Source organism: Phoxinus phoxinus, assembly GCF_949152265.1.
Source record: "Phoxinus phoxinus genome assembly, chromosome: 6".
Classification (NCBI taxonomy): domain Eukaryota; kingdom Metazoa; phylum Chordata; class Actinopteri; order Cypriniformes; family Leuciscidae; genus Phoxinus; species Phoxinus phoxinus.
Window position 1 is genome coordinate 1,787,525 of NC_136881.1, and position 27,500 is coordinate 1,815,024.

Genomic DNA, 27,500 nt, shown 5'->3' on the forward strand with positions numbered 1-27,500 from the left:
CACATGAGACACAGCCATCTTCTAACCGTATACACACTGGGAACTATATTCTCAGATTAGCTCGCAGCGCCTAAGAAGCCCCGCGGTGAGTGTTGCGCTAATCACTCCGCCCAAGTAGCAGTTATTCTACCAGCAGTTAACATTATTTGTACACTCTGTGACTATACAAATCACAACATGTAAATAGGAAAATGTTGGCGTTATTTTGTCACTTATTGGGAGCAGTATGCTAGCTGGAGCCATTTACTTCCAGTCTTTGTGCTAAGCTAGGCTAGCGGTGTGTGCGTCAGACAGAGTTACGGTACGCACGGAGATGAGAAGGGTGTGTGTGGACTTATCTAACTAAAGATATCTAAAGATAAAGTCACGAAGTTCCTTTAATTATGCTTGATATTTGTAGAGGTTTATGTGGACGTAACTTAAGAACTCATTCATCTAAAAAAAATTAAATCTGAAGTAATATGATATGATTCGATTGACAACCTGTTGATGTTGAAGTGTAATACAAATTAAAACTATAACCAACCACCAAAAGGAGGAGAAGTAATGGATTAAAATTCACTATGAGAAATAAAAACAGACACAAACGAGTCTAGAGCCACAGTTAATGTGAGAAGCGGCTATTTTTACACGGCCAAAAACTCGGTACTTGTACTCGGTATTTGTGTCTTGTTTTCAAGTACAAATATCTAAACATTCATGAAATCAAGATACCTTTACGTGAGAAGCAAAATGACTGAATATATTAAGTTCTGAAAAATAGATAAAAATTAAGTGAGTTTATGCTTAAAACAAGAAAAGAAACTACCAATGGGGGCCACAAAAATAACAATATAATATAATATAATATAGTGTATTATAATATAATACATATATAATGCATGCTAACTTAAATTATACATTTAATGTATATGTATATAAATATGACATTATATTTAGTCTTGTTTTCTAAAAAAATGAATAAAATTTTTTCCCCCTCAAAATAAGAATAAAAAACTGTCAATGGGGTCAGAAAAATAACAATATAATATAATTAAAAAATTATAACAAGTGATTTTATGCTTACAATAAGAAAAAATATTGCCAATGGGGTCAGAAAAATTACAATATAATATAACACAATATAATATAATATCATATAATTCATATAATATAATATAATAATATTGTGTATTATAATATAATACATATATAATACATGCTATATATTAAATTATATATGTAATGTATATGAATATGACATTATATTTAGTCTTGTTTTCCAAAAAAATAAATAAAAATAGGTGAGTTTTTTTTGCTTAAAATAAGAATAAAAAATTTCCAATGGGGTCAGAAAAATTACAATATAATATAATAAAATATAATGCATGTTAACTTCAATTACACATGTTTAATAATTTGTTTTATATTTTAATATAACGATATTGCTATATTATATTGTAATATCTATTATAGTACACTATATTATATATTAGATGACTTAAACCAGTAAAAGATTAATATTTGTATCTGTATGCATGACGTGATTAATTTTAATTTGAGTTCTTCAGTACATTAGTGCGATCCTAAACACTCTCTCTGAGAAACACACTCGCTTTGACTGGCGTTCACATTATCTGCCAATAGAGCGCTAAATGACTCACGGAGACGGCCCCGAGCGCCACTGAACTGACTGTCCCGAATGAAGCATCACTATGATACAATATTATATGGAGCCAAATGTCCATATCATCATATTCCTGCCCACGCAGCGTTTTACCGTCGCCATCAGGACCTTCAGAGAGGCTGATGACCTGAAACCAGCGATTCGTTCCAGGAACGCCTGCTGTCGGCACAGACGGATGACTACTGAGTATATTCACCAGGAATACACACTTCCATGCAATAAAAAAAAGTGTATGAACCCTTTTTGGACAAAAAGACAAAGGTATAAGACTGTGAACTTAACGTCTTTAGTGAGGGAAAGAACTACAATCCCATGAAGCACATTGTAAAAAATACATATTAAAATATTTAACTATTTTGAGAGTGTATGGAGATTGACTCGATTAAAGGGGTGGTATACAGTAACGCCCTTTTCACAAGATGTAAAATAAGTCTCTGATGTCCCCAGAGTGTGTGTGTGTGTGAAGTGTAAGCTCAAATTACCCCACAGATATTTTTATATATTATATTATATATTAAAATTGTCACTTTTTGAGGGTGAGCAAAAACACACTGTTTTGTGTCTGTCCCTTTAAATGCAAATGAGCTGCTGCTCCCGGCACAGGGGGCGGAGCTTCAAGAGCTCGTGTCCTTTTACCTCACACACACACACACACACACACACACACACACACACACACACACACAAAATGTTCAAACCGGAGTCAGACAAAGATGGAGAGACTCAAGAAGAAGTGACGACATGTAGAAGAACAGGACAATTCTGAATGGTTAGTTGATGAATTTATGAAGCGTATGTGTAGTTATCTTCTAGTCATTGATTAGCATATTCTGTCTTGATAATCTATAACTAAGAATATAAATCTATATCTAAGAATACAGCCCGGAATACAAAAGACAACGAGCGCAGGGTTGAAAAGGGGCGGAGCTACATAAGCTCTATAAATCGCGTTCAGGGGGCGGGGTTTATGTAAATTTTAGGGTTGGTGATGTCACTAACCCCGGAGGAAGCTCGTGTAGTTCCTACCAGCCGTTTGTTGTAGTCCTTAAAAAGCGATTTCTTTAAACACACATATCTCCCTTTGCTCTGAACTTTGAGCGTTGTAACTTTGCAGATGTTGTTTATGATCAAACATCAACATTACACACTAACTACAGTTAGAAAACACAACATTACACACTAACTACAGTTAGAAAAGTCAAATCATAATCAACCACCTCTTTAAAGTTTATACAATAATGAGAATCACCATTTACCAACAAATTCTCATTACTGAAATGGTGAAAATTACAATATTAATTAAATATTAATACAATATTTAAATGGTAAAGTATTTACACATAGTATTTGCTGCACTGCCCAATTCATGGTGTTTTGATCACCATTGATGTTAATAAGAATGTACGGTAACTCCTAAACCGGACGTGCAGAATATAATGTCTTCATGCTTTCTTTGGATTTTGATGTGAAATATCTTTCACGAGATTTGCTTCCAGAAACCCTGGGTAAGTTTGTCCCAGGATAAGTTTGTCCCTGGGTAAATTTGTCCCTGGGTAAGTTTGTCCCTGGGTAAGTTTGTCCCCGTTTGTCCCTGTGTAAGTTTGTCCCCGTTGGTCCCTGTGTAAGTTTGTCCCCGGGTAAGTTTGTCCCTGGGTAAGTTTGTCCCCGGGTAAGTTTGTCCCTGGGTAAGTTTGTCCCTGGGTAAGTTTGTCCCCGTTGGTCCCTGTGTAAGTTTGTCCCCGTTGGTCCCTGTGTAAGTTTGTCCCCGGGTAAGTTTGTCCCTGGGTAAGTTTGTCCCTGGGTAAGTTTGTCCCTGGGTAAGTTTGTCCCTGTGTAAGTTTGTCCCCAGGTAAGTTTGTCCCTGGGTAAGTTTGTCCCCGTTTGTCCCTGTGTAAGTTTGTCCCCGGGTAAGTTTGTCCCTGTGTAAGTTTGTCCCCGTTTGTCCCTGTGTAAGTTTGTCCCCGGGTAAGTTTGTCCCTGGGTAATTTTGTCCCTGGGCAAGTTTGTCCCCGGGTAAGTTTGTCCCTGGGTAAGTTTGTCCCTGGGTAAGTTTGTCCCTGTGTAAGTTTGTCCCTGGGTAAGTTTGTCCCTGGGTAAGTTTGTCCCTGGGTAAGTTTGTCCCTGGGTAAGTTTGTCCCCGGGTAAGTTTTCCCCGGGTAAGTTTGTCCCCGGGTAAGTTTGTCTCTGGGTAGGTTTGTCCCTGGGTAAGTTTGTCCTTGGGTAAGTTTGTCTCTGGGTAAGTTTGTCCCTGGGTAAGTTTGTCCCTGGGTAGAAAAAAGCGCAGGTCGACGTGTTGATCTGCTGACCGTCTCTTCTCTTCAAACGGCATCAGCAAATCAAAGCCGAGCATTTGATCTTCCGCCCGCATCGGCTCTGGGACTCACGCCTCATCCGCACTCCTGAACCGGGACTTCACTCTCACACTTCTGTGTTCATCCGCACTCCTGAACCGGGACTTCACTCTCACACTTCTGTGTTCATCCGGACTCCTGAACCGGGACTTCACTCTCACACTTCTGTGTTCATCCGGACTCCTGAACCGGGACTTCACTCTCACACTTCTGTGTTCATCCGCACTCCTGAACCGGGACTTCACTCTCACACTTCTGTGTTCATCCGGACTCCTGAACCGGGACTTCACTCTCACACTTCTGTGTTCATCCGGACTCCTGAACCGGGACTTCACTCTCACACTTCTGTGTTCATCCGCACTCCTGAACCGGGACTTCACTCTCACACTTCTGTGTTCATCCGGACTCCTGAACCGGGACTTCACTCTCACACTTCTGTGTTCATCCGGACTCCTGAACCGGGACTTCACTCTCACACTTCTGTGTTCATCCGGACTCCTGAACCGGGACTTCACTCTCACACTTCTGTGTTCATCCGGACTCCTGAACCGGGACTTCACTCTCACACTTCTGTGTTCATCCGCACTCCTGAACCGGGACTTCACTCTCACACTTCTGTGTTCATCCGGACTCCTGAACCGGGACTTCACTCTCACACTTCTGTGTTCATCCGGACTCCTGAACCGGGACTTCACTCTCACACTTCTGTGTTCATCCGGACTCCTGAACCGGGACTTCACTCTCACACTTCTGTGTTCATCCGGACTCCTGAACCGGGACTTCACTCTCACACTTCTGTGTTCATCCGGACTCCTGAACCGGGACTTCACTCTCACACTTCTGTGTTCATCCGGACTCCTGAACCGGGACTTCACTCTCACACTTCTGTGTTCATCCGGACTCCTGAACCGGGACTTCACTCTCACACTTCTGTGTTCATCCGGACTCCTGAACCGGGACTTCACTCTCACACTTCTGTGTTCATCCGGACTCCTGAACCGGGACTTCACTCTCACACTTCTGTGTTCTTCCGGAATACGGATGAGAGAAACTCTTGCTGTCCGAGATCTTTAAAGTTTCCACATCACATGACCTTAATAAACATGTCTGCTCACAAGGCTGAAGTTCACAGACTACAGTGTGTACTCCGCAGCTGATGGGAACTACACACTTTAGTCTTCTGTATTGTGTGTGTGTGTGTGTGTGTTTTGTATTTTAGGCTCATTGGAGCATCAGGTCATGATCTGAGTGACCGGCTAACAGGACTGGACTTAGAATCATCTCGATCAGTGTGAATAGTGTTGGGTTAGTGTGTGTGTGTGTGTGTATACCCGTGATGTGGATTATCAGTGTGTGTGTGTGTGTGTACCTGTGATGTGGTTTATCAGTGTGTGTGTGTGTGTGTGTGTGTGTGTACCTGTGATGTGGTTTATCAGTGTGTGTGTGTGTACCTGTGATGTGGTTTATCAGTGTGTGTGTGTGTGTGTGTGTGTGTGTGTGTGTGTACCTGTGATGTGGTTTATCAGTGTGTGTGTGTGTACCTGTGATGTGGTTTATCAGTGTGTGTGTGTGTGTGTGTGTGTGTGTGTGTACCTGTGATGTGGTTTATCAGTGTGTGTGTGTGTGTGTGTCTGTGTGTGTGTGTACCTGTGATGTGGTTTATCAGCGTGTGTGTGTGTACATGTGATGTGGTTTATCAGTGTGTGTGTGTGTACATGTGATGTGGTTTATCAGTGTGTGTGTATACCTGTGATGTGGTTTATCAGTGTGTGTGTGTGTACATGTGATGTGTATAATCAGTGTGTGTGTGTACATGTGATGTGATGTGTATAATTAGTGTGTGTGTGTACATGTGATGTGATGTGTATAATCAGCGTGTGTGTATACCTGTGATGTGTATGATCAGTGTGTGTGTATACCTGTGATGTGTATGATCAGTGTGTGTGTATACCTGTGATGTGTATGATCAGTGTGTGTATACCTGTGATGTGTATGATCAGTGTGTGTATACCTGTGATGTGTATGATCAGTGTGTGTGTATACCTGTGATGTGTATGATCAGTGTGTGTGTATACCTGTGATGTGTATGATCAGTGTGTGTATACCTGTGATGAGTATGATCAGTGTGTGTGTATACATGTGACGTGTATGATCAGTGTGTGTGTATACCTGTGATGTGTATGATCAGTGTGTGTGTATACCTGTGATGTGTATGATCAGTGTGTGTGTATACCTGTGATGTCGGGCTTCTGTGGCATGAGGAACTGGAAGAAGGTGGGCTCCGACAGGCCCTTGACGTTGCGCGCCGTGATCTCCACGTTGTAGCGCGTGTTCCACTGAAGCGGCTGAAGAAGAGCGAAATCATTCATACCGGGAACCAGCTTCGTCATCCACTGCTCCTCTTTATCCTGCACACACACACACACACACACACACACACAACCGGTCTGTTACTCCGTACATAATACTCATCATCAATATTATTAGCATACTGTTATCCACTGCTCCTCTCTCTCTCTCTCTCTCTCTCTCTCTCTCCCACACACAAACACACACACACACACACACACACACACACACACACACACACACACACACACACACACACACACACACACACACACACACACACACACACACACACACACACACACACACACACACACACACACACACACACACACACACACAAATGTGGGTGTTCCTCAAACAAATCATGATATGACTTTCCATCAGTATGATTAATTTACTATTATAGTTTGGGTTCATATTTTGAATTACAGTTTATTTTAAAATATAAAAATAAAAACGAATTAAAAACGAATTAAACTAATAAAAAAATACTATAATTTCTCATTACTGTAAAAACAACAACACAACAAAATCACTAAAACTTTAACTAAAATTTGAAATGCTGAAATAAAATAAGTTTACATTTTTTGATACATTATTTTATTTCAAGTAACAAACATGTTTAAAATAATAATAATAATGATTTATGATAATAACCCTGCTTCAGAAGAACTTTATTGTGGTGCTTTAATTGTGTTTCAGGTCATTTTTGGATCTTCAGTCTTCAAGTGTTTCCCACAGAATAAATAATGACAGGCTGAACCTTTCTCACACTAGTCTGATGGACCGCATCAAACACACAATATAAAATAGGGCAAACAATACATAATGACTAAGAATAAGAACAAAGATTTAAATAAGCAATAAAGGCAGAAAGTTTGGATGACGTTTCCAATCATCTTCATCCCGTTTCATCCTGACACTTCCTTCCTCACCGTCTCTGTGATCTAATGTGTTTATTGTCTGTATAATATTTGATCTTCTTCAGTTCATCTGTTTTTTTTTTGTCCACAATCAGACGCTCCAATCTGCTTTTCCACCGCAGTACTTTAGTAAAGCACTTTAAAGAGATTTCACTTCCCATAAAGCTTTGGAGATCTTCAATCTCATACACACACCGGCAGTTCCTCAAGTGATTGATGGAAACACATTTTCATTGGCTGAGGGAGATAATAGCGTCCTTTAGTTTCTCTTTTGTGTGTTTAGTGAACCTGAAGTGAAACTTTCATAATGTGGCACAAAAGAAGGGCGAGACGTGATATTATTAATCGGGAATCATGAAAATAGGACTTTCCAGATGAAAAAAAAAGAAAGTTAAGGGGATTAGCAAGTTTACACAAAACAGCAGTATTCTTAGTTTAGAGTAACGTGCACTGATGAGTCTTTCACAGTAAGAACATGAAGAGGACCATCAGAGTCTTGCTGTAGTTTTCAGGCTCTACTAGAACTTGAATGTTGATTATTTTCCTCATATTCTCCATTTTTGCGGCTCCTCTCTTCCCAGTCTGTCAGTAACGCTCTGTTTACGTCTCTATGAAGCCCCGCCTTCTGAAAAGCACACTGTGCTCTGATTGGCCAGCTTGAGCAGTGTGTTGTGATTGGTCGAGCGCTTCGAGTGTGTTTGGGAAATGTCCCGCCCCTTACCATAACCGCCAGTTTAACACACTACTAACTAACTCAACCAGGCCCCGCCCCTTTATTCTGCGCATTAATTATTATAATGAGGAATATTGTGACGTGTTCGTTCCCGGAAGAAACTCGAGACTACAATGGAGGCGTTTCAGGAGTTCAGAAACACTGACACTCATATAGAGAAGAACTATAAACAGCAACATTACACACTAAACACAGATGATAAAAGCAGAATTTCAGGTTGACTTTAAGGTCAGACGTATATTGTTCACTTTCTGGCAGCAGAAGATTGAAATAATTGTGGTGTGGCTGAAATCCTTTTATTTTACCCACAAGACGGCCTTCAAAAGCTATAGGAACATACGTCACACATTTTCTGACACTTTCATCAGTAATTTAGAGATGATGGAAAACATGAAAACACACACTGACCCTGACGAGTATTTACTAAAAGGGTGAATCCCACAAATACGAGTCAGGGTTATGTGGATAAATGAGCGTTTTTGTAAAATAACATCTCACTCGCGATCTTTGTTCTCTGAGAGTCACTGAAAACCAGGAGAAAACTGCAGGTTTGTGTGGGTGTAACTGTGAGCATGTGTGTATTGAGCTCAGTTTGGCTCTCTTTGTTCGTTATATCCGTGACGGAGAGGAAAACTCATGGCGAACCCCCCCCGCAGTGTCTTTATGGGGAAGAGAAGGACTTCAAAGCAACTCTCACACATCCGTATTCTTTAAGCAAATGAGGCCACAGCGTGAGCGCGTTCAGACTCACTGTACGCCGGACGGAGGATTTCTCCCCGAGAACATTATTCAGCCGCCCACGCGACTCCAGGCGACGGGATTTCTCTAAAATCAGCTCGGATTAACGCACAGTGAATTAGGACAGTGTGCAAACGCAGACGACTCTGTTTCCCATCGTACAGTACAAACTCAACATGTATTTTTTGCTGAAGTAACGAACCTCTAACACGAACGTTTCCTTTGGCATTAAATCAGAAGTGTTATTAAACAGGTTGTAAGCATGTCTGCTTATAAAAACTTAACTAATCATTGCATGACATAATTTTACCTGAAAAGAAACCCGATGGTCGAAGACCAACATGCACTTGCATATACAATGATTTTATGCATGCATAAACTGGCTAAAGCGTGAGCCACTATCTTTACATTAGTTGACTATAAGCACCATATAATACAGTTAAAATTAATATAACTTCACAGAATCATTCACAAGCATCTACTGTGTTGTCCTCCACCATCTGTGCATTTTTAAGAGTTTTTGCAGTGGCATGGTCCGATGGTTGTTTGAAGGTTTTTACCAGCCAGAGCGAACTCCTGAAACTAACTTTAATTTGGCCAGATTTAGTTTGAAATGACGTCACACCAGTTCATTCTTTGATTTTGCTTCCCTTAAAACTCATCTTTGATCACCAAAATGACATATTTAAATACTTATCCTGTAAAATAGTCTTAAAATAACTTGTAACTCGACCCCCTTGCCTCATCTAGTATACGCGGTTCTATGAATATGCAAATGAGCCCCGTCTCCACTCACTCACTCACTCAGCTCAGAGATCCACTGGTGGACGATCACACGTTGATCTGATTGGTCAAGGTAGTGTGTGACGTCAGAAACACCAGCGATTTCAAACCGTGTGTTTGAGACTGTCTTTGGTTCACTGCAGTTTTAAGCAGAAAATACTCAGCAATGCTGTCGAATTATGAACTTACACATGGTTTGTCTTAAAGCGTATTAAAACACCACATAGACATATAAACAACATATAAAGCTGGATTTTTACCACAGGGGGACTTTACGTATATCATGGCCTTTAATGTTCGCATAACCAAGAGAGAAAAAAAGCGGAAATTATGAGCGTTCGTGTTGTTGAGCGCACCCACCGTTTTATACTTCACGATGTACTCGACGATAGGCATCCCACCGTCGTCCTGTTTGATCAGTCCGAGTCTGTAGGCTTTCCCGACTCCTCTCTGTCCGTGAACCGTCGGGGGACTCGGCTCGCCTGCAGGAAAACACACACAAGCAGACCCAAGTGAAGACGGGACAGCTACTTTAAGATCCATGCGAATTAGAAGAAACAACATTATAATGATGAAGGAGATTAAAAATGTTGAAATCTACAGAGAAGGACTGATGCAGTTACACACTGTGCAAGGTCGTATTGAACTTGTTTCGACAGCAACTGAACCAAAGCAGCATGTGAGTTTAAATACGTCTATCTGAGTGAGGAGAGTAAGGAGGGATGAACAGAAGAGAGACTGATGATGAAGTACTCACGGATGGCTAACGTCTGGAAGGATTCTGTGTGGCTGAATTCACCCTGACCCTTTCCATTGACCGCCGCCACTCGCACCTCATACGTGGTGTTGGGCTCCAGACTGGCCAGAACTACTGTGGCTGAGAGACGGAGGAGAGGAGGAGGAGGAAGGAAGGAAGGAAGGAAAGGAGGAAGGAAGGAAAGAAGGATAGAAGGATAGAAGAAAGGAAAGGAGTAAGGAAGGAAAGGAGGAAGGAAGGAAAGGAGGAATGAAGGAAGGAAGGAAGGAGGATGGAAGGAAGGAAGGAGGATGGAAGGAAAGAAGTAGGATGGAAGGAAGGAAGTAAGGAAAGGAGGAAGGAAGGAAGGAAAGGAGGAAGGAAAGAAGTAAGGAAAGGAGGAAGGAAGTAAGGAAATGAGGAAGGAAGTAAGGAAAGGAGGAAGGAAGTAAGAAAAGGAGGAAGGAAGGAAGGAAGGAAAGGAGGAAGGAAGAAAGGAAGGAAGGAAGGAAAGGAGGAAGGAAAGAAGTAAGGAAAGGAGGAAGGAAGTAAGGAAAGGAGGAAGGAAGGAAGGAAGGAAGGAAAGGAGGAAGGAAGGAAGGGAGGAAAGGAGGGAGGAAGGATAGAAGGAAGGAAGGAAGGAAAGGAGGAAGGAAGGAAGGAAGGAAGGAAGGAAAGGAGGAAGGAAGGAAGGAAAGGAGGAAGGAAGGAAGGAAAGGAGGAAGGAAGGAAGGAAAGGAGGAAGGAAGGATAGAAGGAAGGATAGAAGAAAGGAAAGGAGGAAGGAAGAAAGGAAAGGAGGAAGGAAGGAAGGAAGGAAAGAATGAAGGAAGGAAAGAATGAAAGGAGGAAAGAAGGAAGGAAAGAAGGAAGGAAAGAAGGAAAGGAAAGGAGGAAAGAAGGAAAGAAAGAAAGAAAGAAGGAAGTATAGAAGGAAGGAAAAAAGGAAGGAAAGAAGGAAGGAAAGAAGGAAAGGAAAGGAGGAAAGAAGGAAGGATAGAAAGGAGGAAGTATAGAAGGAAGGAAAAAAGGAAAGAAAGAAGGAAGTATAGAAGGAAGGAAAAAAGGAAGGAAAGAAGCAAAGGAAAGGAGGAAAGAAGGAAGGAAAGAAAGAAGGAAGGAAAGAAAAAAGGGAGGAAGGAAGGAAGGAAGGAAAGGAGGAAGGAAGAAGGAAGGATAGAAGAAAGGAAAGGAGGAAGGAAGAAAGGAAAGGAGGAAGGAAGGAAGGAAGGAAAGAATGAAGGAAGGAAAGAAGGAAGGAAAGAAGGAAAGGAAAGGAGGAAAGAAGGAAAGAAAGAAAGAAAGAAAGAAAGAAGGAAGTATAGAAGGAAGGAAAAAGGAAGGAAAGAAGGAAGGAAAGAAGGAAAGGAAAGGAGGAAAGAAGGAAGGATAGAAAGGAGGAAGTATAGAAGGAAGGAAAAAAGGAAAGAAAGAAGGAAGTATAGAAGGAAGGAAAAAAGGAAGGAAAGAAGCAAAGGAAAGAAGGAAAGGAGGAAGGAAGGAAGGAAAGGAGGAAGGAAGGAAGGAAGGAAGGAAGGAAGGAAAGGAGGAAGGAAGGAAGGAAGGAAGGAAGGAAAGGAGGAAGGAAGAAGGAAGGATAGAAGAAAGGAAAGGAGGAAGGAAGAAAGGAAAGGAGGAAGGAAGGAAGGAAGGAAAGAATGAAGGAAGGAAAGAAGGAAAGGAGGAAAGAAGGAAGGAAAGAAGGAAGGAAAGAAGGAAAGGAAAGGAGGAAAGAAGGAAAGAAAGAAAGAAGGAAGTATAGAAGGAAGGAAAAAAGGAAGGAAAGAAGGAAGGAAAGAAGGAAAGGAAAGGAGGAAAGAAGGAAGGAAAGAAAGGAGGAAGTATAGAAGGAAGGAAAAAAGGAAAGAAAGGAGGAAGTATAGAAGGAAGGAAAAAAGGAAGGAAAGAAGGAAGGAAAGAAGGAAAGGAAAGGAGGAAAGAAGGAAGGAAAGAAAGAAGGAAGTATAGAAGGAAGGAAAAAAGGAAAGAAAGAAGGAAGTATAGAAGGAAGGAAAAAAGGAAAGAAAGGAGGAAGTATAGAAGGAAGGAAAAAAGGAAGGAAAGAAGGAAGGAAAGAAGGAAAGGAAAGGAGGAAAGAAGGAAGGAAAGAAAGAAGGAAGTATAGAAGGAAGGAAAAAAGGAAAGAAAGAAGGAAGTATAGAAGGAAGGAAAAAAGGAAAGAAAGAAGGAAGTATAGAAGGAAGGAAAAAAGGAAAGAAAGAAGGAAGTATAGAAGGAAGGAAAAAAGGAAAGAAAGAAGGAAGTATAGAAGGAAGGAAAAAAGGAAGGAGAGAAGCAAAGGAAAGGAGGAAAGAAGGAAGGAAAGGAGGAAAGAAGGAAGGAAAGAAAGGAGGAAGTATAGAAGGAAGGAAAAAAGGAAAGAAAGGAGGAAGTATAGAAGGAAGGAAAAAAGGAAGGAAAGAAGGAAGGAAAGAAGGAAAGGAAAGGAGGAAAGAAGGAAGGAAAGAAAGAAGGAAGTATAGAAGGAAGGAAAAAAGGAAAGAAAGAAGGAAGTATAGAAGGAAGGAAAAAAGGAAAGAAAGAAGGAAGTATAGAAGGAAGGAAAAAAGGAAAGAAAGAAGGAAGTATAGAAGGAAGGAAAAAAGGAAAGAAAGAAGGAAGTATAGAAGGAAGGAAAAAAGGAAGGAAAGAAGGACAGTAATAAACAATCAAAGGAAAATAAATGTGAACAAGCGGAAATCTGTAAGTTTAACGCTGAAATTTTATTACTAAAGCTAAAACTGGAAAAAATAAAATAAAAAATATGACGCATAAACGCATAACAAAATGACTAAACCTTAAACTATAAAATATAAAACTAAAAGCTTATTTTTTATTAACATTATTAAATACTAATATATAAAAAAATACAAAAACATTTTAAATACTTTAATAGTGTATAAATAACATTAAATGGCTGTAATAATTTTGAAACGAGTCTAACAGAGAATATGTATTTTTACATGAAAGTTCTGCTTGGCCGTTATAAATGATTGCATTCATTAATTTACATGAGAAAGCGCTAATAAAAGCGAAGCGACTCAATGAGCGCGGTTATTACTTAGTCAAAGAACATTGAGTTCTTAATTAAAAATCCACACAGAGTCTGTGGACGTAATTGAAGTAATTACACTCAATATTGGAGCTTGCGACCATGAAAAGAACATTATTAGACCGACTTCTCATTGAATCTGATCTTGAACTCGAAACACTCGCTGGTTCCCATTTCTGCAACGCAAAGTTGAGGAACACAAGTGTTCACTTCTGTTTGTTTTTAGCGTGTTACATTACGCTTAACACCAAACACATTATTTAAAGGCCTAATGCACAGAACAAAATGGCCGACTCTTGCAGAAGCAGTTTAATGAGCAGCTTGAAGCCATTAGCGTTTCCTCAGCGAGTGAATATGTGTTTAGATGCAGCAAACGTCAACACATCCCGATCCCGCAAACACGGAAGCGATAATGGCCTTCAGGAAAACTAGACCACGGGAAACATGCATTCCCTTTGGTTAAAAGCTCTGTTTTTACTCACAAAGCGTATCACTTTTGCTTCTAGGACAGAAGCATCTTTTTTAAAAATATTTTAGTGGTTTCTTCCATTTTTCTTTATTAAAGTCACCATGAAATCATAATGGACAATTCTAGTTTTTAACGGATTATTGCAGTGATTATTCTAAATGATTTATCGGTGCACATCATTATTGTTTTCCTCTCTTCTCTGATGACGAGGGCGGGGCTATAACCTGTCACTCACATGAGCTCAGCCAATAGCAAACCACAACCATCCAATCAAATCCCCACACAATCAAGCCCCGCCCACATTTAATATTGATCCAGAAGAGTTTCACTCGGATATACACTACCAGTCAAAAGTTTTGTATCGGTAAGATTTTTTATGTTTTTAAAAGAAGTCTCTTCTGCTCACTAAGGATGCATTTATTTGATAAAAAAAAAAAAAAAAAAACTGTAATATTGTTTTTTATGTGAATATATAGTAACATGTAATTTATTCCTGTGATCAAATCTGAATTTTCAGCATCATTACTCCAGTCTTCAGTGTCACATGATCCTTCAGGAATCAGTATAACTATAATATGATGATCTGATGCTCAAGACACATTTATGATTATTATCAATATTATATTTTTTTCAGGATTCTTTGATGAATAGAAAAAGCTTTTGTAGGGGGGGGGGGGGGGGGTTAAATAAGATAAATCAATAGTTTTATTCATCAAAGATGAATTCAATAAATCAAATGTTACAGTAAAACATTTATAATGTTACAAAAAATTATATTTCAAATAAATGCTCTTCTTTTGAACTTTCTATTAATAATCCTGAAAAAAAATTGTACACAACGTTTTTCAACATTGATCATAATAATTAATGTTGAGCAGCAAATCATCATATTATATGATTGAAGGGTCATGTGACACTGAAGACTGGAGTAATGATGCTGAAAAATCAGCTTTGATCACAGGAATAAATGACACTTTAAAATATATTAAAATAGATTTTAAATTCAAATATTTCACAATATATATATATATATATATATATATATATATATATATATATTATTATAATTTTTTATTTTTTTTATTTTTAATAAAATAAATGCAGCCTTAGTGAGCAGAAGAAACTTCTTTTAAAAACATAACAACTCTTGACTGGTAGTGTTCGGCACATTAGGGAATGTTTTTCATGCTGACTCCAAGCTTTAAAGTGAGCCGTTGGTCACATGACACTCACTCTGAACACCATGTGATCTCACTGTCCTCCAATCCTGCGCGCTCGTGTCTTTGATGTTGATGATGTAGTAGCTGATGGGGACGCCGCCGTGCGAGTCGGGCTTCATGAAGGAGACGGTGGCGAGGCGCTGGGAGACGGCAGTGAGGCGCACGGAGTACGGGTTCGACGGCACATCTGCGGCACACACAGAAGTTACTCATTAACATGATATTGCTAGGATATCGGCAGTTTATTAGTGCTTATAGAGGCAGGGTTATACAATCACAGAGGTGCCAAATGTGAAAATGTATATGAAAATTTTGAGTTATGTAATCAGATTACTTTTTCAAGTAACTAAAGTAACATATTTGTCAATTTACAACAAAATATCTAAGTTACTTTTGCACATTTATTGACTGACAGCTCTCCTGTCCTCATGTTGAGAGAAATAAAGTGAGGAGGTGTGTGTGTGTGTGTGTGTGTGTGTGTGTGTGTATGTGTGTAAACATGATGGTTACTTTAGTTCTAGACTAAATGTGAACATGCATTTACTCATCTCACTCGCACAAACACATTCAGTATTCCTCAAAATGAATAAAAACAGAAAAATGCGATCTCAGAATTTTACGCAAAACTTTTATAATTAACTATATTAAATTACACAAATGTACACTGTAAAAAAATATTTTCATGATTTATCACAACTTTTTATCTTTTGTCAAATCAACTTCGATAACTAATGTGTGAAGATAACACACTATTTTGAGTTTCTGTTTATTAAACCATTCTTCTTCATTGTATTAACTCAAATTTTTAATTACAACGAACTCAACATTTTTAAGACAACAAGGTAACTTGCTTTTTTAAGTTAAACCACTTTTTTTTTTACAGTGTACTTTATGTATTTAATCTCACTTTATTAACCAAATGTCTTTGCTGCTGACCTTCAATGATCTAATTCAACCATACTAATAAGCAAAAATTACTTAAAAATTAAATAAGAGTGTTGAACTGTATCCTATTGTTCTTTAATCCAGAATAGCAGTTTTGTTTGAGCGGCGCCCTCTACTGTACAGTAAATCTACATTTCCTTCAGCCTGAGGGTTATTCACTTCACTTTTGGTGTGAAAGGGCCTTAAAACTTGCCATAAATATAACTTTATTTTTGTTGTTATTAAAAAACAAGCAAGCCCAGGCGAGAAAAAGTAGCGTAAAAGTAATGTAACGCATTACTTTTCATAAAAAGTTACTAAGTAACGCAATTATTTTTGGGAGTAACACAATATTGTAATGCATATCCTAACCCTAACCCACGTTTAAAAGTAACTTTCCCCAACACTAGTATTTTTCATCTTTATTGTAGATCCTACAGTGCATGTGTATCAGCTTTGTTCATTTCTCACGATATAAAGAGGCTTTTCATCCTGTGGTAAAGTGTGAATGCAGGATTGAGCATCAGATCAACTGTGGAAACTCGGAATGACATCTGTCAGTGTGTGAGTAAACTCTCCAATACACACATTTCTACTGTTTCAGCCAAAAATCTGAGGAAAACATCATCATTTGCAGTGACAAGATGCAAGGTCACTTTTACTATCACCAAATGTGTCAGATTAATTAGCAATAAAGTAGCATAAACCTTTATAAAATGTTATATTCTACAAAATGAAACTCTACCAGATTCAAATATACAGTACATAAAAGCAATGTTTTTGCAATGTGACTTTAGCCATTAAAAATATGCAAATTGGCATAATTCGATTAAATATGCAAATATATTTGCATATTAGCATATATAAAGAGTGACAGACCTGAGAGGAAACATCCCAGCTGTTTTGTGATCAACATATCATAGCATTTTGTCGAAAGGTTGTTTATTAACAACATGCGCATGTAAATGAAGGTGCTTTTGGCCTTTTAAGATGAAATGGGCCTTAAAATGTCAAAGAAGAAACTCCACAGACATCATTGCCAGACACAGCAGATCAGCCACAGATGAAAGTAGAGATTCTTAATGAAACCAGTGACATCTGTGCAAGCAAAATTACACTTTCAGAAAATAGCATTTGTGTGTGTGTGTGTGTGTGAGAGAGTGAGTGTGTGTGTGCGTGTATGTATGTGTGAGTGAGTGTGTCTATGTGTGTGAGTATATATATGTGTGTATGTGTGTGTGTGTGTGTGTGTATATGTATGTGTGTGAGTATATATGTGTGTGTGTATGAGTGAGTGAGTGAGTGAGTGTGTGTGAGTGAGTGTGTGAGTATATGTGTTTGTGTGTATGTATGTACTGTATGTGTGTGTGTGTGTGTGAGCATATGTGTATGCATTAGTGAGTGTGTTCATGTGAAAATGCGTGTGTGTGTGTGTTATAGTGTGTCTGTGTGTGTGTGCGTGTATGTATGTGTGAGTGAGTGTGTCTATGTGTGTATGTATATGCGAGTTAGTGTGTCTATGTATGTGAGTATATATATGTGTGTATGTGTGTGTGTATATGTATGTGTGTGAGTATATATGTGTGTGTGTATGAGTGAGTGAGTGAGTGAGTGAGTCTGTGTGTGTGTGAGTATATGTGTGTGTGTGTATGTATGTACTGTATGTGTGTGTCTGTGTGTGAGCATATGTATGCATTTGTGAGTGTGTTCATGTGAAAATGCGTGTGTGTGTGTGTTATAGTGTGTCTGTGTGTGTGTGTGTGTGTATGTATGTATGTACTGTATGTGTGTGTCTGTGTGTGAGCATATGTATGCATTTGTGAGTGTGTTCATGTGAAATTGCGTGTGTATGTGTGTGTGTTATAGTGTGTCTGTGTGTGTGAGTGTGTGTGTTAGAGTGTTTGTGTGTTAGAGTGTGTGTGTGTGTGTGTGTGTGTGCACGTGTGTATGTGTGTGTTAGAGTGTGTGTGTGTGTGAGTGTGTGAGCGTGTGTATGTGTGTGTTAGAGTGTGTGTGTGTGTGTTAGAGTGTATGTGTGTGTTAGAGAGTGTGTGTGTGTGTGTGTGTGTGTCAGAGTTTGTGTGTGTTAGAGTGTGTGTGTGTGTGTGTTAAGAGTGTGTGTGTTAGAGAGTGTGTGTGTGTAGCAGTGTTTGTGTGTTAAGAGTGTGTGTGTTAGAGAGAGAGACTGTGTGTGTGTGTGTGTGTGTGTGTGTTAGAGTGTGTGTGTGTGTGTATTCTCTGGGGCTCAATGTAGTCGCTGTGAAGTGAACTGAACCTCTTCATGGTATATTAAGCAGCTCTACAGTAAATGGAGACAGTTCTCCGCTATATTAGTGATCTCTCTAGTAAAGCACGCAGCACTACAGAAGATCCGCTTCAGATCAATTAGAAATGGCCAGATGGGAAGGACATATTGTTATGGAAAATCTAAATATATTAGGGGTGTAACGATACCTTCATTTCACGATTCGATATATATCACGATACTGAACTCACGATATTATATTATTGCGATACTCCCAAGACATATGATAAAAGGTTAACAAAAAATGTACTGTTGATTAAAATGCTAACTTTGATATTACATTGTGGGTTTAAATGAACAGGTTTGGACTTGGTGCTTGTAATTCAAGGACAATGGTGACACCAGAATAAAAATATTCATGATTCTGAAGTTGACCATTGCATTATTATACATTATAATCAACATTATATAGTAGTTTAATGTAGTACTGACACTAAAACTCTGAAAACATGATTTTTTTCTTATACAGTAATTTCTATTTTGGGTGAACTATCCACGATACATATTGTCACTATCCACGATACGTATTGTTGCATTTTTGTATTGCGATATATTGTGGCACGATATATTGTTACACCCCTAAAATATATATATCAATGCTTAGCACATCACTACAAGTTTCAATCAATTTCTCAGGTGAACTTCTACCTCGTCTCAAACAAACACACTCGCAAATCCTTTCAAGAACATAATCAGGCTTCATCTGCATCTTAGAAAACATCACGCAATGCTTGCACAGGATATACACAGATCCAAACTAAACCGTGAATATCTTCCAAAGATCAGGAACATGTATTACAAACGAATAAATGATTCAAGAGAAGTTTAGCCTTTGAGTAATTGGTAAACACACACACACCTGCCTGTGCTAATATAAACTCCTGGTATCGAGCGCCGATGTTGTTCCTGGCGGTGCAGTTGTAGCGTCCAAAGTCCCTGTCGGACACTGGAGTGACCTGTGGAGTCAGACAAATGAAAGCATGAAACCATTGAAAATAGCAAACAGAAGGCTAACAAGAGCAACTGCTAACCAGCAACTTCTCTTTATTAATTAGTTTAACCAGAAAGATGTCCGTGTTCAAACGGCTACACCAGAAACATCATGCTCGTCCTAAACCAGCACTACAGAGCATACAGCAGTGTTTCTGTCCATACGGAAATGTAATATATGACATATATGTCCCTATATCGCTAGTGACGCCGTCATATATGCTAAATATAAGACAACATATTGCTATCACATATATACATATCTCTACATATATGTTGATATAGGTTTTTAACATATATAAATTTGCCATATTAAATGAGTGTATTGACATATATTAATATGATGTATATGATTATTATTTATATAATACTGGATGTTTTAACCATATACGTCACTGATATGTTTAATTTATATATGCCAAACTATTTACTATTTAACTATTTTTTTCAAGTCTACAGATCAATATCCACATTTCATTTCAATTTCTATCTAATTTTCGAATATTTTATGAATAAAATGTATTATTTATTATTATTTTACCTCTTCTTGACCAGCTCATAATAACAAAACAAATACTACACAAATTCAATTTGAAAACTGATAATTATATATGTGACATGTATATAAAAAAACACTATTATACATACATATATATAATTTTTATTTATAAGGGCATCATAGGCAGGCTACCGTGCTACATATCCGAATTTCTTTCTTTTACACAGAGTACTTATGGTTTACGGTCCCAGAAAATTCTCTCATTGAATGTACCTCAAGCCCGGACAGAGTTTTTCAAAATGGCTTTCATGTTTTTTGCACCTTCAACTTGGAATGACCTACAGAAAACACTTAAACTACAGTGTCTAGTTTCCTTGAATGATTTTAAAGTTATGTTAAGAACATGAGTCCATCCACATGTGCAAATGTTTTAAGTAATGGCACTTTTATTTAATTGAAATGCACTTGAATAGTCTTTGCCTTTTTTGTGTTTGTTTTGTGATTGTGTGATCAAATTTGTTCTGCTATCTTGGCCAGGTCTCTCTTGAAAAAGAGATTCTATATCTCAATGAGACTAACCTGGTTAAATAAAGGTAAAAAAAAAAAAAAAAAAATATGGGCTGGTTTTATATGTCAATTGTTCCATTTTCTAATAGGTTTTATATATGGGCATATATATGTGGATATATTTAATATATGTATATTTCATATGTGTACATATATTACATTTCCATATGGGTGTCTTGTTTTCCAGTATAAGTATCTAAACATTAAACATCAAGATACAGTTACTTCAGATGCGAAATGACTGAAGATATGAAGTGGGGTTTTTTTTTTTGAGAAAAACTTGTTTTTGCTAAAAATATCTGCTAATGGTTTAGAAAAATAACCTTGCTTTCCATTTGAATTAACTTTATTTTTCTGACCCCACTGACAGATTTGTTTATTTTTGTATAAATAATTTTAAGCGTAAACTCAATTCACTTGGATACCTTTTTTAATAAAACAACACTTAATATCTTAAGTAATTTTGCTTCTTAAAATGCGGTAGACGCGAATGATGCGAATTGACGCGCGATTGAGACGAATTGAGCGTCTGGCGCGATACGCCATAGTGGAGCTTTGAGTATTCACGCGTTTCACGTGAATTCGCGTCTAACACCCGAGTTGAAAATGTTTTACTTTGCCGTCAATTCGCGCCACGTTAACCAATCAGGAGCCTGCTTGCTGCTGTCACGTGGCGAAGTCACGTGATAAATGGGGGCAGACCCGCTTTTCAGTTTATAATGTCATTTTATATGTTTGGCCTCAATAAATTATTTTGTAATGACTAAATGCCAGCGTGAAAGAAGGAATAACATTGTTCAGCTATATTAACTATGAATGTGACACTGAACACTTGCAGTCGTACATTTCTGAACGAGATGAAGAAAAACTCACATCATTAATGAAGTCGTTTGACCCACGTTATAACGAGTCATTAATGTATTTGAACTTATATGTTTCATATAATAGAACCGAAGCTATAGATTGTGAATTTAAACATTTCTGGTTTACCAGCGGCAGACGTCAGGAGGACTAGCCGAGGTGAGGCTGCTCCAGCGGGTTACATGAGCGCTGAGCGCCCGCTGATCGCCTGGATCTCACAACTCCGAAAACGTCAGATCAAATGTTTTAAATAGGCGCTATCTTTATAAATAAACCACAGATTTGAGTTTTAAGCAACTACATTCTCGACCGAACAACTCTTAAAACTACATTTCGTGACACAATAACAGTAGTATTTTTAAATTTCGCGGCCTATCTTGCAGACAGAACCGCCTAGCACTTTCCCTCCCACAAGAAGCGGATTTCGCCTCGTCCATTCCGCTCTGGATGCGCGAATGCATTCAAAATGTTAAAGCGTTAAACTAGACGCGATAGACGCGAATTTGACGCTCTATTAGCGTTTGGTGTGAACGCAGCATAAGGTTGAGCCGCTGTAGTCATGCAGTCATGCGTAGATCCATCAGCATGACGGCAAGTTCCATGATTCGGCTTATCATTGCGTCATCAATCTACGCCTTTGTTATTGTAAGAGGTTAGCGACCAATGGCAATGAAAAAAATAATAAAATAAAAAACATATTGCAGCTTTAAAGTGCATGTAACTGAACCTCCAGAAGCGATCGTCCCTCTGCAGTGTGGATGCGGATGTTGCTGGTCCCTTGACTGGAGATGGTGAAGCGGTCTCGTCTCCACAGCATCGTGGCTGGAGGATTGGACCGCACGTCACAGCTGATGTTCACTGGGTTTCCCTCCCATGAGTAGAAGATGGTCTGATTAGTCTGGAACTTCGGTGCATCTGGAAAAAGAGAAACAGAGATTCAATACCGGCAGAACCTAATGTATTCAAGCACTAGACTATCCAGCTGATCAATAAAACACTATTTCAGTTTTTCTACTTCAAAATGTCAAAATTTAATTCAATGTTACATGCTGTTTCTTTGTACTTGTCCGTGAAATTTACAAGCAATTTCTGAGTGATTGGTTTTCAGGCTTTTTTTTCAGTGTAGATTGGACCAGCTTGAAACCATGTAAAAGCAACAATTAGAATCTTGTTTCGAAAGTAAGAATAAAGGCTCAATTAAATGTCGTCCATCAGGGCTTTAACACAAGCACAACATGTCAAGCATTGTGTCACGCAATCAAAAGTATAATATATATATCTATATATACACACACACATTTTGTACATTTTGTATATATATATATATATATATATATATTGTGTATATATACTGTACAGTGTGTGTATATATATATATATATATATATATATATATATATATATATATATATATATATATATATATATATATATATATATATATATATATATATATATATATATATATTATACGAATTCAAAATATGAATATAAAAGTAACTCTACAATTAACCATAACCAAAAGTAAAACCATTAAGAAAAAAAGTTAATATAAGTGAAATATAATATAAGTTCATAATAAAATAAAATATAAAAACCTTCATCATTGACATTTGATGGACTAAAATGACTAAAACTGAAATAAAAATGAATAAAAGCTGTATAGACATTTTAAAAAACCAAGGACTAATAAAAATGACAAAACACACACAACTAAATTACTAAAACAAATAAATATTAATTAATACAATTATTAATAAAATAAAAATGAAAAATCTTAAAACTAATAAAAAATATTATATATATATATATGTATATACACTAATACAAACTAATGAACTAATACTAAAAAATAAACTAATACTAAAAGTAAAACCACATTTAAAAAAAAATACATACATATACATACATATACATATATATATATATATATATATATATATATATATATATATATATATATATATATATATATAAATATAGACATATATAAATATATATATATATATATATATATGTCTATTTTTTTTTAATAATAATAAAAAATATATATATATTAATAAAAAAGGTAAATATAAAAATAAAAATTCAAAATATTGATATTAATAAAAATATATTCATTAGTTAATTAATATAAAAAATAAATGTAAATGTAAAACATATTAATAACAATGAATAAAATAACACTGGCCTAAACATGCAACGCTGCACCTAGAATTTCTTTCATGTATTGTAATGCACTTGGGAATGCTGATGTGGACCGTGTGGAACGGCCTTTAAAGAAGAGTAATATTGATAGCAACAAAGAAAGACTTTACAGTCTCACTCCATTACGTCAGAAGCGTCTGCGGTAAACAGATGCAAGTCATAAAGATGAAATGCATTTCCCACCACAGACCTTCAGTTTAAGCGCTGAGGGTGTCCGCATTCATTCAGCGTTATTCCTGTTTTACGCCGACTAGAAGGTTTCCATTAGAGAGATTGATGCCGGGCTCACTGTCACATCTAAGGAGCCGCGCAGAGAAGAGCGGCTGTACTAAATAAATGAGTTCATTAGCAGCCCGGTAACGGTTGGCTAGCTCCTGCCACGCTCATTCAGAACGTCCTCTTTCACCCGTTGGCCGTGAACCTCCACGCTAAGCATATGACACGACGACGCATCATGGCGCGGTGATATCAAGGTCAGCGCCGCGCATTCAAGGCCTTTCATTAGCATCTCACTGCGTTTCTGGCGATTGTGACAGATGCTGTTTCACAGTGGCATTAATGTGCAATGTTAGCCTAATGTACGAAACAGCGACAAATGAATGTGAAGCAACGAAAACGAATATCTACGAAGGTCAGGTTTGACAGCGAGTGACCCCAAAAAAACGGTTTGGCATTTCAGGAGACAGACCTGGAAATTAATACGAATATGAGAAATTAATTACTCTGGAAGAATTCCTTCCATAATTAGCCCCACTGAGGGCCGTTTCTCCTTTTGTGTGGGATACTCAGATTCATTCATTTCAAGTGGGGTAAAATAATTAATTAAGCAAGAAACATACACTGGAAAGGCTATACAGAGAAGTTGCTGCGCTAGTATTTGTTTTAAGAAGTTGGTACAACTTTGGCTCAATAGTCACTTTTTTGTGCTGCTATGTGATTGGATGTTTGCTATGAAATACAGGTGGAACTCGAAATATCTGAATATCATGCAAAAGTTCATTTATTTCAATGATTCAACTTAAAAGGTGAAACTAACATATTATATAGAGACTCATTACATGCGAAGTGAGATATTTCAAGCCTTTATTTGCCATAATTTTGATGATTATGTAGCCTGACTTCGTCATACTCATATTCTAGGCAGAATGTGAGTCTGATACGGCTCCATTGGGCTTTGATTATGAGGCGTGTCTGAACCGAACCAGGAAAAAAACAACAACTCTGCACTCAATTGGATAGACCTACAACCAATCAGAGCAATGCATGTTGAGCGACGCATAGTTGTCAACAGAGCTCAACTGCACCGCACGCTGGAAGTAGTAGTAAATTTAAGTGAGATGAACTTCATCCACGGCGATACCCATTACGTTGGCTTGAAAAACATCGGAGCCTAGCATGTCCCTCCACTTCTTGTTCAGCAGCCAGGATTTGGGAAAGGAGCTGACAACGACTGCTGATTATGTCCACCTCGTTGTGCACGCCGAGTTGCATCGCCGTGATGCCCATTTCGGTTGCTGAGAAACCACAATTACCACAGGGCTTTCATTGCGTCCCATCTTCTTAGCCACCATCGGAGCCAGCTGATAAATTAAACTTTTGCCGAATCCCGTTGGAAGGACGGCAAACACATCTTTCTGATCGACAAATGCCTTGATTGCGGTTCTCTGTTCGTCTTTTAAAATTAATGCACTGTCGATTTATTTTATAACAGACGCGATAGCGGACTCTAAACATCTCAGTCCTCCAGCTGCAGTCATCTTCATCTTTGTGGAAAACCAGTTCAACCCAAGCGCTCTTTGATGACGTGGTGATTACGTAACCGCAGATCATCTGTCCATTATCGATTAAAGCCCGCCCTGGCAATTTGATTGGCTCGGCCTTCTGGGAGCCGAGCATAATTACTCCTCAATGGAGCGAGTTCAGTCCGAACTTCCCGACCAAAACATTTTGTGGGTGGGGTTCGGGCCGGCACCCAGGCTAATGATTATGGCTTATAGATTATAAAAACCCCAAATTCAAAATTACAATATTGTGAAAAGGTTTTCATAAGCTGTAAGCCATAATCATCAAAATGATTACAAATAAAGGCTTGAAATATCTCACTTTGCATGTAATCTCACTTTGCATGTAAGTCTATATAATTTATTAGTTTCACCTTTTAAGTTGAATTACTGAAATAAATTAACTTTTGCACGATATTCAGAATTTTTCGAGTTTCACCTGTACTTCTAGTAATTATTGACATCAAAGCATATATTTTTAAACTGAAATGCACATAAAAGCTTGCACAAACATCCCTGCATAAAAACAGCAATGTTTGGTGAAAACGTTTTTTTGTGCATCTTACACTCGATATCCAAGAACATGCTCTTCTGATGACCTCCGATCCTGCTGAGAGCTTCACAGTCGAAGCGACCCCAGTCTGAGAGGCGAACGCCGCTGATGGTCAACATGGATTTTCCGTGCCGTCCACGCACTTCCACACGGCCGTCCTGACTCTAAACCAACACAAACAAATCAATCCACATTAGTGAAACTTACCATTTTTTAATTACAATTTTAGTTTTAGCAATTTAGTTGTGTGTTTTTGCCATTGTTATTATCCAGTAGTCAACATTTGAAGTGGATCAAAACCTTTCATCAAAGTTATACATGAATTTTGAACAATACCCGTTCTTGTCTTCACAACTTTTATGAACCTTTTTGATCCACTTCAAATGTTGACTACAGTATATATATTTTTTGTTGGTATTTCTGGTTTAGATCTTATTTGACCGGACGCAAACAATTTGTTTCTTTAGGGGAATACAGGTCTGATATTGGACCAGTTTCTACTGGCGTCCCCCAGGGCTCTGTTTTAGGACCCTTTTTAGTCTTTATTTATTCCTACTTATTTACTCCAACTTGGCCAACTCTAGGTATTGAAGTTCCCCTGTGGTGAAAACCAAGTTTTTAATGTTGTTTATGTGTCTATGTGGTGTTTTTAATACGCTTTAAGACAAAGCATGTGTAAGTTCATAAGTCGACAGCATTGCTGAGTATTTTTTCTTTAAAACTGCAGTGAACCAAAGACAGTCTAAAAAACACGGTTTGAAATCGCTGGTGTTTCTGACGTCACAAGCTACCTTGTAACCAATCAGATCAACGTGTGATCGTCAACCAGTGGATCTCTGAGTGAGTGAGTTGAGGCGGGGCTCATTTGCATATTAATAGAGCCGCGTATACTAAATGAGGCAAGGGTGTCGAGTTACATTCAAGCTATTTTAAGACATTTTTTTCAATGAAAAAAAAGTTTAAATATGTAATTTTGGTGATCAAAGATGAGTTTTAAGGGGGAATTTAAGTATCAATAAACATGGTCAAAGTTAGGCTGTCTCACTGCTCACTAATAAAGCAATTACTGAATGGGAGACACGCTACAAATAATGTTTGGTGTAGGGAAAAACTGCAGACATGCAACACTGAACTACGGGTGATTCATAGGGTCAAATATACAGGGACAGTCAAATATAACTGTTAATGTGTTATTGTCATGTTAACCCTAAATTCAACACAAGAGAGATGTTCTTCACACACAGTGTGAGTTGCAGTCTGAACGTTTGTCAGACCCCTTTTGATTGACAGGATATAATCGGCCCTGATCATTAGCTGAACATAATTGCTTTAATCGGCCGATACCGATTATTGGCCGAAACATCGGTGCATCCCTAGTTTTAGTGAACTGGAATAACCCTGACAGATTCATATCAGCAATCAGAGGAAAACAGCAAACTGATATTGAGTTGATCAGCTGTAATGTGGTCACACTATCTGTGCTTGCGGTGAGATAGGGGACTGTGAATATAAGGGGATTCGATGGAACTCGTCCCCCAACGCCCACTTTAATGATCAGTGTTCTTCGCTTTCCCTGAAAAATCGATATGTGTCCACCCTCCGCTTGATGCCTCGGAGTCTGCAGCGCAGCGCCTGACAGTCCTGGAGCGAATGTGCGTTTTATTTGACAGGGGCCGTTATTGTAGGCTAGCAGAACCGAGACCCGAAGGCTTCCCTTCTTTCACACTAATGCATGAGATTCATTTCTACACGGACAGTGAGAGCTGACGCACACGCTCCTGGTGTTTCC

General features: G+C 38.2%; 1 protein-coding gene across 1 annotated transcript in view; it reads right to left on the reverse strand.

Moving 5' to 3' along the window:
- The window catches only part of LOC307000115 (neural cell adhesion molecule 2), a gene marked incomplete at its 5' end in the record, with an annotated part of 272,591 nt that overhangs the window by 7,836 nt on the left and 237,255 nt on the right, over positions 1-27,500 (reverse strand). The window contains 7 exons of the mRNA XM_079615404.1: positions 6,251-6,425; positions 9,907-10,028; positions 10,304-10,423; positions 15,037-15,210; positions 19,112-19,208; positions 21,897-22,084; positions 25,725-25,875. Of these exons, the coding sequence (XP_079471530.1) occupies positions 6,251-6,425; positions 9,907-10,028; positions 10,304-10,423; positions 15,037-15,210; positions 19,112-19,208; positions 21,897-22,084; positions 25,725-25,875 (1,027 nt within the window). The remainder of the gene's footprint in view (positions 1-6,250; positions 6,426-9,906; positions 10,029-10,303; positions 10,424-15,036; positions 15,211-19,111; positions 19,209-21,896; positions 22,085-25,724; positions 25,876-27,500) is intronic.